The sequence below is a fragment of the Urtica dioica genome, chromosome 6, assembly GCF_054948205.1.
Source record: "Urtica dioica subsp. dioica isolate 48M chromosome 6, U.dioica_male_clone48M_v1_H2, whole genome shotgun sequence".
NCBI lineage: Eukaryota > Viridiplantae > Streptophyta > Magnoliopsida > Rosales > Urticaceae > Urtica > Urtica dioica.
This window is the reverse complement of record NC_142761.1, coordinates 31595170-31607872: the sequence shown is the minus strand read 5'-3', so window position 1 is coordinate 31607872 and position 12703 is coordinate 31595170. Positions and strand designations below refer to the sequence as shown.

The following is a 12703-nucleotide window of genomic DNA, read 5'->3' as shown; positions in this document are numbered from 1 at the left end:
AATGGCATTATTACACAGCCATAATGCGCACTTAAAGCTCAAAAACCATTGAATTGAAGCATACAAACCGTTGGCTTTAATTCTCAAACGTACGCTTTGTCACTTCATCCGGTCGAGCTTGTCCAGTCGAGCTCGTCCAGTCGAGCTGGAATGACTTCGTCACTTCATCCAGTCGACCTCGCCCCAGTCGAGCTGGAAAGACTTCGTCACTTCGTCCAGTCGACCTCGCCCAGTCGAGCTGGAATGACTTCGTCACTTCGTCCAGTCGACCTCGCCCAGTCGAGCTGGAATGACTTCGTCACTTCTCATTCACCTTAGGTCCGATTTTGGCAAACAAATATCCAATTTTATAGCCCTCGTTACGAGGAATCAGTATCACTTAGAATTATTCAATTCCGATGAGTGGAACCCACTCAAATTGTTGTCACAAATCAGCCATCCACATGTTAATAAATAATATTTATTAACTTTATTCCAACAGCCCTCTCATTAAAATCAAATGGTGGAGTATTTACGTCAATTTACACGTGTAAATACATGATCATGGTTATTTATCTAAGATTTACGAAACGTTGGTTATATAGCAATGTGAAATTGTAAATATAGCTATATAGTTAATGGATCCTATAATTTATACATGAACAATTGAGTTATAGTTTTAAATGAGGGTACTATTTAAATATTTCATCATTTTTGTTTAGAAATTTAATTAAAATTATAATTAAAAATTAGGTTTACGTAAATGTTTTAGTTGTTTTGGGAAAATTAATTACTTTCAGCCATTTTATTATAAAAATAAATAAGTAACTGATGACTTATAACTTATAAGGACTACTTTAAATCTCTATTTTTTATTTATTTAAAACAAAATGGACTATTGTAGACGTGTTTTTTCAACGAGGGGACAAAATGACACAACCACTCTAATTGAATGGACAAATAAAAAACTTATTTCTTCTTCTTTTAAATTATTCTTTTACAATATATCGCGATGAACTCTGTCCTTCATGCTGCTGCAAAGACACTGTGATTTGAGTTCTAATTTTAGAGACACTTCGATCTGCGGCAGAGCCTCGGGCCAAATACAATCACACTGACGAGCTTGTTAATATAGAAGCAATGCACACTAGGAACCCGATCCACAACAAATAAGTCTCAGTGGCTCATCGTTGCTCATCTTTTCAGTTTCGTGATTTTCAGCTTGTTGTTCAATATAATAGAAGTTCATCTGAACACTAATTATGACAATACACAGAGTAACTTATCCATGACAATGGCAATCACAAAGGTACACATTCTTTGTCGACAAACTATTTTTATTATTATTATTTTTTTTTAATTTGACATGTCATATTACGCATATAGTCTCAATAGCTTGCTCATCTTATGTTGTTAATAAACTATCCATGACAATGGCAATCACAAAGGTACACATTCTTTCACGGTTTCTAATTATGGTGTGACACAATACTTATAATTCCTCGTTGTTTGCTAAGCTCATGACCATTGTTATTTATAATATTTAAAAATATATCCCAATTTGCACCAATTTCCACGACATCATGAATGAATATTGTCAGATTTATTTTTTGCGAAATTATGATTATAATATGGGATCCCTTATTATTTTGTTATCCTTCTACACTTCCGGAGCTTCATTTCATATGTGTTGATGACATTATTTGCATTTTAAATGTTAGAAATAGTATGAATGAGTGATTTGTAAGTTGCTTTGATCTCTTTTATGGTATTAGTGTTAGGATTTAAGGCTTGGCTTGTTATTTTTGTCGAATCGGAGAGTCAAATGACATATATATATATATATATATATATATATATATATATATATATATATATATATATATGTGTGTGTGTGTGTGTGTGTGTGTGTGTATTCTCTAATAAATGTTTTGTTTGTTGATGTCGCTCTATGTTCGGGTACTTCTTTTCTCGGCCGCTCATATGAGCTCGCGAAGATTGACTCTCAGGGGGAAAATATTCAAGTTTGCTGAGAATCCTAAGGGTAGTGATATGAAAGCAGAGGTGATTGAATTCCCTTGTTTTTACCTTTATTAGTTTTCATTTTTTTATTATTTAGATTATGTCTCTCGATCATCTTTATTGGATGGATTATATGTCTTTGCACATGTATTTATTGTAAATCTGTTGAATTTTTCGCTATTATTTTGTATATTTTGAATGGATATTGTTTACATTTTGTATACGCATTTCTATTTCTTGCATGATGGTGGACAAAATATTTACTATAAGGTTTAGGTTTAAATGTGTTTTTTAATTCTAATATAATTTAATTTATCTCAAATATTGTTGCATAATCTCACACTGATCATACTTTAAGGCTTAATTATATTATGCAATAATCAATCACAAAAGCATTCTATATTATTCGGGATACACGTCCAACAAAAGGCTAAAAATCTATTTTACGTCTAAATCTTTCGGCACTTTTGATTTATCTATTTTACTCAACGTAATAGTTTATTCTTTATTTTACGAAACATAATAGTTTATTCTTTGGCATTTGACAGTGGTACTTTAACTAATTTCATTTTTTATGATGAGAAAAAATCAAAATGAAAATAAAAAATGTTGATGCATGTACTACAATCAACGATCGAAATATCGTTACCGTTTCGGGACTCAGATTTTACTGGTATCCGATGGTAAATCAGAGGAATACTGTGAAATACAGAAAAAGAAAAGGTGAACTGTGTCGCTGAAGTCACCATTATTGTTGAAGAATACCATCAAATACCGTATTTATCGAGATGAATCCAGTGAACAAATATTTATAAAAATTCATACATAATATATGATAAAAATGAAAATAGTCTACAGTATCTTCATTACATTACAAGCCATAATTCGAATCGATCAACACAAACTTAATGAAATAGTCAAGACAAATTACAAACCTAATGAAATAGTTCAATATAAATTACAAATAAAAATGAAAAAGTTCAACACAATTACATAACAATCAGTCAATAACATAAAAATCTACAAATTTAAAGTCACAAAATCGAATCAAATACCAATATTATAATAAAAGATTAACAACACAACATTTATTTCAAATGATACTAAATTCGGATTTAACAAATAAAATAAACAAATTTGGATACAAAATCAAAATAATGATAATATTCATGTTAAAAATAAACTAATTATGCATAAACATTCATATTATACAACTAATTTAACAAAAAAAAAAGCCAAAATCACATTCAAATCTAACCCTATTTTTGGATCTAAGAAAAAAATTGAAAAAATATCACCACAAACTCGGATTCAACACAATAATGAAGTTAGAAACTAATAATTTGAATTAAATCATCAAAATCTAACAACAAATTCTATGAAAAATACTAAATATCACCAGATTTTAAGATTCGGCGGAAAATGAACAATTACTCGAATCCACGCGAAGTTTCCATCGGAATGCAGTGAGAAATTGCCTGAAGCCAGCCGGAAAGTGGAAAGATATTTCATCGGAAAACGATAGAATTGCGTGAAAAATTGAAGTTTGGGTCGCAAAAAATATTCTAAAATTTTCCGTTAGATTTGTGATTTTGGGCGAGGACTCCTCCTTATCGTGATTTTTTTTTAAAAATCAACTGAACCAGACCGATTTTCTCGAACCGGGTTCTGGTTTGGTTTTCGTCTTGGTTCCCTCGAAATTCAAAGAAAATTTTGGTTTTGTGAGTTCCGGTTCCGAGACTCTATAAAAATGGATTCCGATCAAATTTCCGTCCGGAATCCTCGGAATTTCAATCATTGACTACAAAATAGTATCATACTAGAACATTTTGAATGTATATATTTTCATTTAGCATAAAAAATGTGTTTAAAATGATCTTCGCAATGATTTTTATTATTTTATTATAAATTTGTGTTTCTTAATGAATTTAAAATCTGCAAATTATGTTAGCTAAGTATTTTCCTTTTTTTTTTTTTTTAAATTATGTTTTAGAACTAAATTGTTATTAATCACGTGCGTGTACTTCTACGTAGTGTGTGTGTGTGTGTATATATATATATATATATATATATATGTATATATAGTACAAGATATGAGAAAAATTAATCAAGCTTCCGTAGATACGTCTCTGCAAGTAAATAGGCACAATAACTCGCGATCGTATGGTCTTAGAGCAATGATCTAATTACGAGATTTGGCAAACTTAAACACGGAAATGACAAATAGCACCAAAAACGACAAGAGATAGATTTTAAATCCGAAGAACTTTATGAAGGCAGCAGACAAGCTATATTAATATATGTATATATAGTACAAGATATGAGAAAAATTAATCAAGCTTCCGTAGATACGTCTCTGCAAGTAAATAGGCACAATAAGTCGCGATCGTATGGTCCTTAGAGCAATGATCTAATTACGAGATTTGGCAAACTTAAACACGGAAACGACAAATAGCACCAAAAACGACAAGAGATAGATTTTAAATCCGAAGAACTTTATGAAGGCAGCAGACAAGCCAGAGACTAGCAAAGGCACGAACAATCCATCACAAGATTCTCTTTCTCTCTCCATTCTTATATTCAACCTCATGATAATCTCATCCTGCCTAGCTTCCATCGCATCGACAATTTCCTTTCTTTCCCTATCAATTTTTTCTTCTAAATGTAACACGAGACGAGTCAAGTCAACGTGAGAGATTGATGATGACTCAACTGCATGGAGAATAAAAGTACCAATGAATAAATAACAAGTAAAACCGGGTCACCAATTATTATTCTGGAATTTTAATTACAGTAAAATAAATTAAAAAGTTAAAAATTTAATTTTTTACATTCATATTATTTTATTTTATGTATATAATGTTTTTTTTTATGTGCTCTAGATTTTTGCTCTTCCTTGTGTGCTTCCCCTAAACCAAATTTATGGCTCCACCAGTGCTAGTAGTAGTGTGGGTATGTTATTACCTGATGACATAAAATTATTATTGGGTCCCGACGAAGCCGATGAGTTAGCCATTAGTCCCGTCCATGCCGGAACGGGTTGTGGCAGCGCATATGGATTGGACAACCCCCAGGGAATAGATTCTAATGGTGTTAATGGATTAGTTATTGGTTGTGCTTGCGCCCGTTCCAGAATGGACTTCGCCACACGTTAGCAGCAGGGAAGAGAAAAAAACAAATCAGAGAGGGGCCATATGTTACACAAAACTAGAAAGGGACGAAACAAAAACAAAATTAGTTAGGAGCCAAATTTCTAAATATACGAAGAATTTTCATATTGTTTTTGGTATCGTTCTCACTCTCTCTCTCTCTCTCTCTCACACATATATATATAAGAAATGAGTTACTTTTTAGATGATAAAAATAATTAAAAGGTTATTGATACACGTAAATGAATTAAAAGGGGAACCAGAGCTCTTTTAATTTTTTTTTCCGGTCCCATAAAATTAAATTTTTAACTTGTCGAATATTGACTGAATATAATTTGACTGGTTTTCTTTTTAAGAATATGCAAATCATATAATAACATAAAGAAAGAAAGAAAGAAATATGTATATACCAGAAATGTTGGCGGTGCAAAACCTGCACCGAAGTTTTGAGGCGCAGTGAGTGACGGATCAAACCCTGCCCATGGCTGCAGATTGGGTTGTTGCGGGCACGCAGCAGCGTTTCCTGGCTGCACCACATATTTAATATCAAATGATTGATATAGCTAAATAAATAATTTAAAGTTATGAATTTGTAAAATAGCTAAAGTTTGTCTTAATTTAGTGAAATAGCTCAAATGTACAGTAATTTGATTTCAATTTTTTTTACCCCAAGATTAATTTTTTTGAAAGTGATAAATTGCTTATAATAATCGTAAAAAATTTTAATCTTGACTGTCTAAAAATTTTGAAAACGTAAATTTAGCTATTTTGTTGAAAAGTTGAAACTTTATCTATTTTGTTAATTAATAAGTTTCAAATGCATATTTTGTAGAATTTCTCCATTTTTTCATTCACCAACATTTTTCTAGACGGAATATATATATAACATTTTCTTATTATTTGTTTTTACTTTTGATACTATTTTTTCAAATCACATAAAAGTAAAATAAATCCACACTGATAATGAAGGTGGTCACACAATATTTTTAGGTTGACAAACGAGACCTATGCAGTATTTTTGTTTGTTTTTTTTTTTTTTTTTTTTTAAAATATTTAAATGGTCCTTAAATTTTACAATTTTATCAGGTTGTTTTTGTTTTTCAACAATCTCAGAGCTTTGAAAATTTGACACCATGTGATCTTTTTTCCTAATCTCCGTTAATTTTTTTGCCATAATCTCAAGTGTTCGATAATACAATGATCAACTCGTGTGCTTTTAAATTAAAATCTAACACTTTTGTACCGTATATATGCAATTCATTTGATCTCCCTAAGTTTAGCCAACGAAGGGTCTTTTACAGGGAAAAAAAACTACAAAACTATACTCTATTTATATCATAAAAATAGTGGAACCGTAAGTGTTACAAACTTGAGATTCAGTCGACCGGTGTCAAGTTTTCAAGTTCAAAGACAGTAGTATAAAGATAGGGTCCATTAAGAAAATAATCAATTTAAATGTTTGACATTGCTAAATAGTCAATGATAAATCTTAGATAAATAATCATTTTTCTGTATTTACAGACGTAAATCTTAGATAAATAACCACTTTCATATAATAGGTCACGTCATTATTTACGACTATTTATCTAAGATTTACCAAATGTTGGCTATTTAGCAATATTAAACGTTTAAATTGACTATTTTCCTAATTTTCTGATAACGAAAAGATAACTCATATGCACAGAAAAAGTATTATTCACGACCTATTTATGTATGAACTATATATATATATATATATATATATATATATATATATTATATTATATGAAAAATTACACCAAATAGTCATTTATAACTAATTAATTAAGAATATGCAAATCATATAATAACATAAAGAAAGAAAGAAAGAAATATGTATATACCAGAAATGTTGGCGGTGCAAAACCTGCACCGAAGTTTTGAGGCGCAGTGAGTGACGGATCAAACCCTGCCCATGGCTGCAGATTGGGTTGTTGCGGGCACGCAGCAGCGTTTCCTGGCTGCACCACATATTTAATATCAAATGATTGATATAGCTAAGTAAATAATTTAAAGTTATGAATTTGTAAAATAGCTAAAGTTTGTCTTAATTTAGTGAAATAGCTCAAATGTACAGTAATTTGATTTCAATTTTTTTTACCCCAAGATTAATTTTTTTGAAAGTGATAAATTGCTTATAATAATCGTAAAAAATTTTAATCTTGACTGTCAAAAAATTTTGAAAACGTAAATTTAGCTATTTTGTTGAAAAGTTGAAACTTTATCTATTTTGTTAATTAATAAGTTTCAAATGCATATTTTGTAGAATTTCTCCATTTTTTCATTCACCAACATTTTTCTAGACGGAATATATATATAACATTTTCTTATTATTTGTTTTTACTTTTGATACTATTTTTTCAAATCACATAAAAGTAAAATAAATCCACACTGATAATGAAGGTGGTCACACAATATTTTTAGGTTGACAAACGAGACCTATGCAGTATTTTTGTTTGTTTTTTTTTTTTTTTTTTTTAAAATATTTAAATGGTCCTTAAATTTTACAATTTTATCAGGTTGTTTTTGTTTTTCAACAATCTCAGAGCTTTGAAAATTTGACACCATGTGATCTTTTTTCCTAATCTCCGTTAATTTTTTTGCCATAATCTCAAGTGTTCGATAATACAATGATCAACTCGTGTGCTTTTAAATTAAAATCTAACACTTTTGTACCGTATATATGCAATTCATTTGATCTCCCTAAGTTTAGCCAACGAAGGGTCTTTTACAGGGAAAAAAAACTACAAAACTATACTCTATTTATATCATAAAAATAGTGGAACCGTAAGTGTTACAAACTTGAGATTCAGTCGACCGGTGTCAAGTTTTCAAGTTCAAAGACAGTAGTATAAAGATAGGGTCCATTAAGAAAATAATCAATTTAAATGTTTGACATTGCTAAATAGTCAATGATAAATCTTAGATAAATAATCATTTTTCTGTATTTACAGACGTAAATCTTAGATAAATAACCACTTTCATATAATAGGTCACGTCATTATTTACGACTATTTATCTAAGATTTACCAAATGTTGGCTATTTAGCAATATTAAACGTTTAAATTGACTATTTTCCTAATTTTCTGATAACGAAAAGATAACTCATATGCACAGAAAAAGTATTATTCACGACCTATTTATGTATGAACTATATATATATATATATATATATATATTATATGAAAAATTACACCAAATAGTCATTTATAACTAATTAATTAAGAATATGCAAATCATATAATAACATAAAGAAAGAAAGAAAGAAATATGTATATACCAGAAATGTTGGCGGTGCAAAACCTGCACCGAAGTTTTGAGGCGCAGTGAGTGACGGATCAAACCCTGCCCATGGCTGCAGATTGGGTTGTTGCGGGCACGCAGCAGCGTTTCCTGGCTGCACCACATATTTAATATCAAATGATTGATATAGCTAAGTAAATAATTTAAAGTTATGAATTTGTAAAATAGCTAAAGTTTGTCTTAATTTAGTGAAATAGCTCAAATGTACAGTAATTTGATTTCAATTTTTTTTACCCCAAGATTAATTTTTTTGAAAGTGATAAATTGCTTATAATAATCGTAAAAAATTTTAATCTTGACTGTCAAAAAATTTTGAAAACGTAAATTTAGCTATTTTGTTGAAAAGTTGAAACTTTATCTATTTTGTTAATTAATAAGTTTCAAATGCATATTTTGTAGAATTTCTCCATTTTTTCATTCACCAACATTTTTCTAGACGGAATATATATATAACATTTTCTTATTATTTGTTTTTACTTTTGATACTATTTTTTCAAATCACATAAAAGTAAAATAAATCCACACTGATAATGAAGGTGGTCACACAATATTTTTAGGTTGACAAACGAGACCTGTGCAGTATTTTTGTTTGTTTGTTTGTTTTTGTTTTTTTTTTTTTTTTTTTTTTTTTAAATATTTAAATGGTCCTTAAATTTTACAATTTTATCAGGTTGTTTTTGTTTTTCAACAATCTCAGAGCTTTGAAAATTTGACACCATGTGATCTTTTTTCCTAATCTCCGTTAATTTTTTTGCCATAATCTCAAGTGTTCGATAATACAATGATCAACTCGTGTGCTTTTAAATTAAAATCTAACACTTTTGTACCGTATATATGCAATTCATTTGATCTCCCTAAGTTTAGCCAACGAAGGGTCTTTTACAGGGAAAAAAAACTACAAAACTATACTCTATTTATATCATAAAAATAGTGGAACCGTAAGTGTTACAAACTTGAGATTCAGTCGCCGGTGTCAAGTTTTCAAGTTCAAAGACAGTAGTATAAAGATAGGGTCCATTAAGAAAATAATCAATTTAAACGTTTGACATTGCTAAATAGTCAATGATAAATCTTAGATAAATAATCATTTTTCTGTATTTACAGACGTAAATCTTAGATAAATAACCACTTTCATATAATAGGTCACGTCATTATTTACGACTATTTATCTAAGATTTACCAAATGTTGGCTATTTAGCAATATTAAACGTTTAAATTGACTATTTTCCTAATTTTCTGATAACGAAAAGATAACTCATATGCACAGAAAAAGTATTATTCACGACCTATTTATGTATGAACTATATATATATATATATATATATATATATATATATATATATATTATATTATATGAAAAATTACACCAAATAGTCATTTATAACTAATTAATTAAGAATATGCAAATCATATAATAACATAAAGAAAGAAAGAAAGAAATATGTATATACCAGAAATGTTGGCGGTGCAAAACCTGCACCGAAGTTTTGAGGCGCAGTGAGTGACGGATCAAACCCTGCCCATGGCTGCAGATTGGGTTGTTGCGGGCACGCAGCAGCGTTTCCTGGCTGCACCACATATTTAATATCAAATGATTGATATAGCTAAGTAAATAATTTAAAGTTATGAATTTGTAAAATAGCTAAAGTTTGTCTTAATTTAGTGAAATAGCTCAAATGTACAGTAATTTGATTTCAATTTTTTTTACCCCAAGATTAATTTTTTTGAAAGTGATAAATTGCTTATAATAATCGTAAAAAATTTTAATCTTGACTGTCAAAAAATTTTGAAAACGTAAATTTAGCTATTTTGTTGAAAAGTTGAAACTTTATCTATTTTGTTAATTAATAAGTTTCAAATGCATATTTTGTAGAATTTCTCCATTTTTTCATTCACCAACATTTTTCTAGACGGAATATATATATAACATTTTCTTATTATTTGTTTTTACTTTTGATACTATTTTTTCAAATCACATAAAAGTAAAATAAATCCACACTGATAATGAAGGTGGTCACACAATATTTTTAGGTTGACAAACGAGACCTATGCAGTATTTTTGTTTGTTTGTTTTTTTTTTTTTTTTTTTTTTTTTTAAATATTTAAATGGTCCTTAAATTTTACAATTTTATCAGGTTGTTTTTGTTTTTCAACAATCTCAGAGCTTTGAAAATTTGACACCATGTGATCTTTTTTCCTAATCTCCGTTAATTTTTTTGCCATAATCTCAAGTGTTCGATAATACAATGATCAACTCGTGTGCTTTTAAATTAAAATCTAACACTTTTGTACCGTATATATGCAATTCATTTGATCTCCCTAAGTTTAGCCAACGAAGGGTCTTTTACAGGGAAAAAAAACTACAAAACTATACTCTATTTATATCATAAAAATAGTGGAACCGTAAGTGTTACAAACTTGAGATTCAGTCGCCGGTGTCAAGTTTTCAAGTTCAAAGACAGTAGTATAAAGATAGGGTCCATTAAGAAAATAATCAATTTAAACGTTTGACATTGCTAAATAGTCAATGATAAATCTTAGATAAATAATCATTTTTCTGTATTTACAGACGTAAATCTTAGATAAATAACCACTTTCATATAATAGGTCACGTCATTATCTACGACTATTTATCTAAGATTTACCAAATGTTGGCTATTTAGCAATATTAAACGTTTAAATTGACTATTTTCCTAATTTTCTGATAACGAAAAGATAACTCATATGCACAGAAAAAGTATTATTCACGACCTATTTATGTATGAACTATATATATATATATATATATATATATATATATTATATTATATGAAAAATTACACCAAATAGTCATTTATAACTAATTAATTAAGAATATGCAAATCATATAATAACATAAAGAAAGAAAGAAAGAAATATGTATATACCAGAAATGTTGGCGGTGCAAAACCTGCACCGAAGTTTCGAGGCGCAGTGAGTGACGGATCAAACCCTGCCCATGGCTGCAGATTGGGTTGTTGCGGGCACGCAGCAGCGTTTCCTGGCTGCACCACATATTTAATATCAAATGATTGATATAGCTAAATAAATAATTTAAAGTTATGAATTTGTAAAATAGCTAAAGTTTGTCTTAATTTAGTGAAATAGCTCAAATGTACAGTAATTTGATTTCAATTTTTTTTACCCCAAGATTAATTTTTTTGAAAGTGATAAATTGCTTATAATAATCGTAAAAAATTTTAATCTTGACTGTCAAAAAATTTTGAAAACGTAAATTTAGCTATTTTGTTGAAAAGTTGAAACTTTATCTATTTTGTTAATTAATAAGTTTCAAATGCATATTTTGTAGAATTTCTCCATTTTTTCATTCACCAACATTTTTCTAGACGGAATATATATATAACATTTTCTTATTATTTGTTTTTACTTTTGATACTATTTTTTCAAATCACATAAAAGTAAAATAAATCCACACTGATAATGAAGGTGGTCACACAATATTTTTAGGTTGACAAACGAGACCTATGCAGTATTTTTGTTTGTTTGTTTTTTTTTTTTTTTTTTTTTTTTTTTTAAATATTTAAATGGTCCTTAAATTTTACAATTTTATCAGGTTGTTTTTGTTTTTCAACAATCTCAGAGCTTTGAAAATTTGACACCATGTGATCTTTTTTCCTAATCTCCGTTAATTTTTTTGCCATAATCTCAAGTGTTCGATAATACAATGATCAACTCGTGTGCTTTTAAATTAAAATCTAACACTTTTGTACCGTATATATGCAATTCATTTGATCTCCCTAAGTTTAGCCAACGAAGGGTCTTTTACAGGGAAAAAAAACTACAAAACTATACTCTATTTATATCATAAAAATAGTGGAACCGTAAGTGTTACAAACTTGAGATTCAGTCGACCGGTGTCAAGTTTTCAAGTTCAAAGACAGTAGTATAAAGATAGGGTCCATTAAGAAAATAATCAATTTAAACGTTTGACATTGCTAAATAGTCAATGATAAATCTTAGATAAATAATCATTTTTCTGTATTTACAGACGTAAATCTTAGATAAATAACCACTTTCATATAATAGGTCACGTCATTATCTACGACTATTTATCTAAGATTTACCAAATGTTGGCTATTTAGCAATATTAAACGTTTAAATTGACTATTTTCCTAATTTTCTGATAACGAAAAGATAACTCATATGCACAGAAAAAGTATTATTCACGACCTATTTATGTATGAACTATATAT

General features: G+C 29.1%; 1 protein-coding gene across 1 annotated transcript in view; it reads right to left on the bottom strand.

Moving 5' to 3' along the window:
- Positions 1-4275: 4275 nt before the first annotated feature.
- Positions 4276-12703, bottom strand: part of LOC149393646 (uncharacterized) — a 30235-nt gene continuing 21807 nt past the window's right edge. The window contains exons 9-15 of the mRNA XM_089618105.1: positions 11378-11494; positions 9923-10039; positions 8449-8565; positions 7013-7129; positions 5561-5677; positions 4966-5140; positions 4276-4713 (exon numbers count right to left, since the gene is read on the bottom strand). Coding sequence (XP_089474231.1) covers positions 4412-4713; positions 4966-5140; positions 5561-5677; positions 7013-7129; positions 8449-8565; positions 9923-10039; positions 11378-11494 — 1062 coding nt within the window. The 3' untranslated portion in view covers positions 4276-4411. The remainder of the gene's footprint in view (positions 4714-4965; positions 5141-5560; positions 5678-7012; positions 7130-8448; positions 8566-9922; positions 10040-11377; positions 11495-12703) is intronic.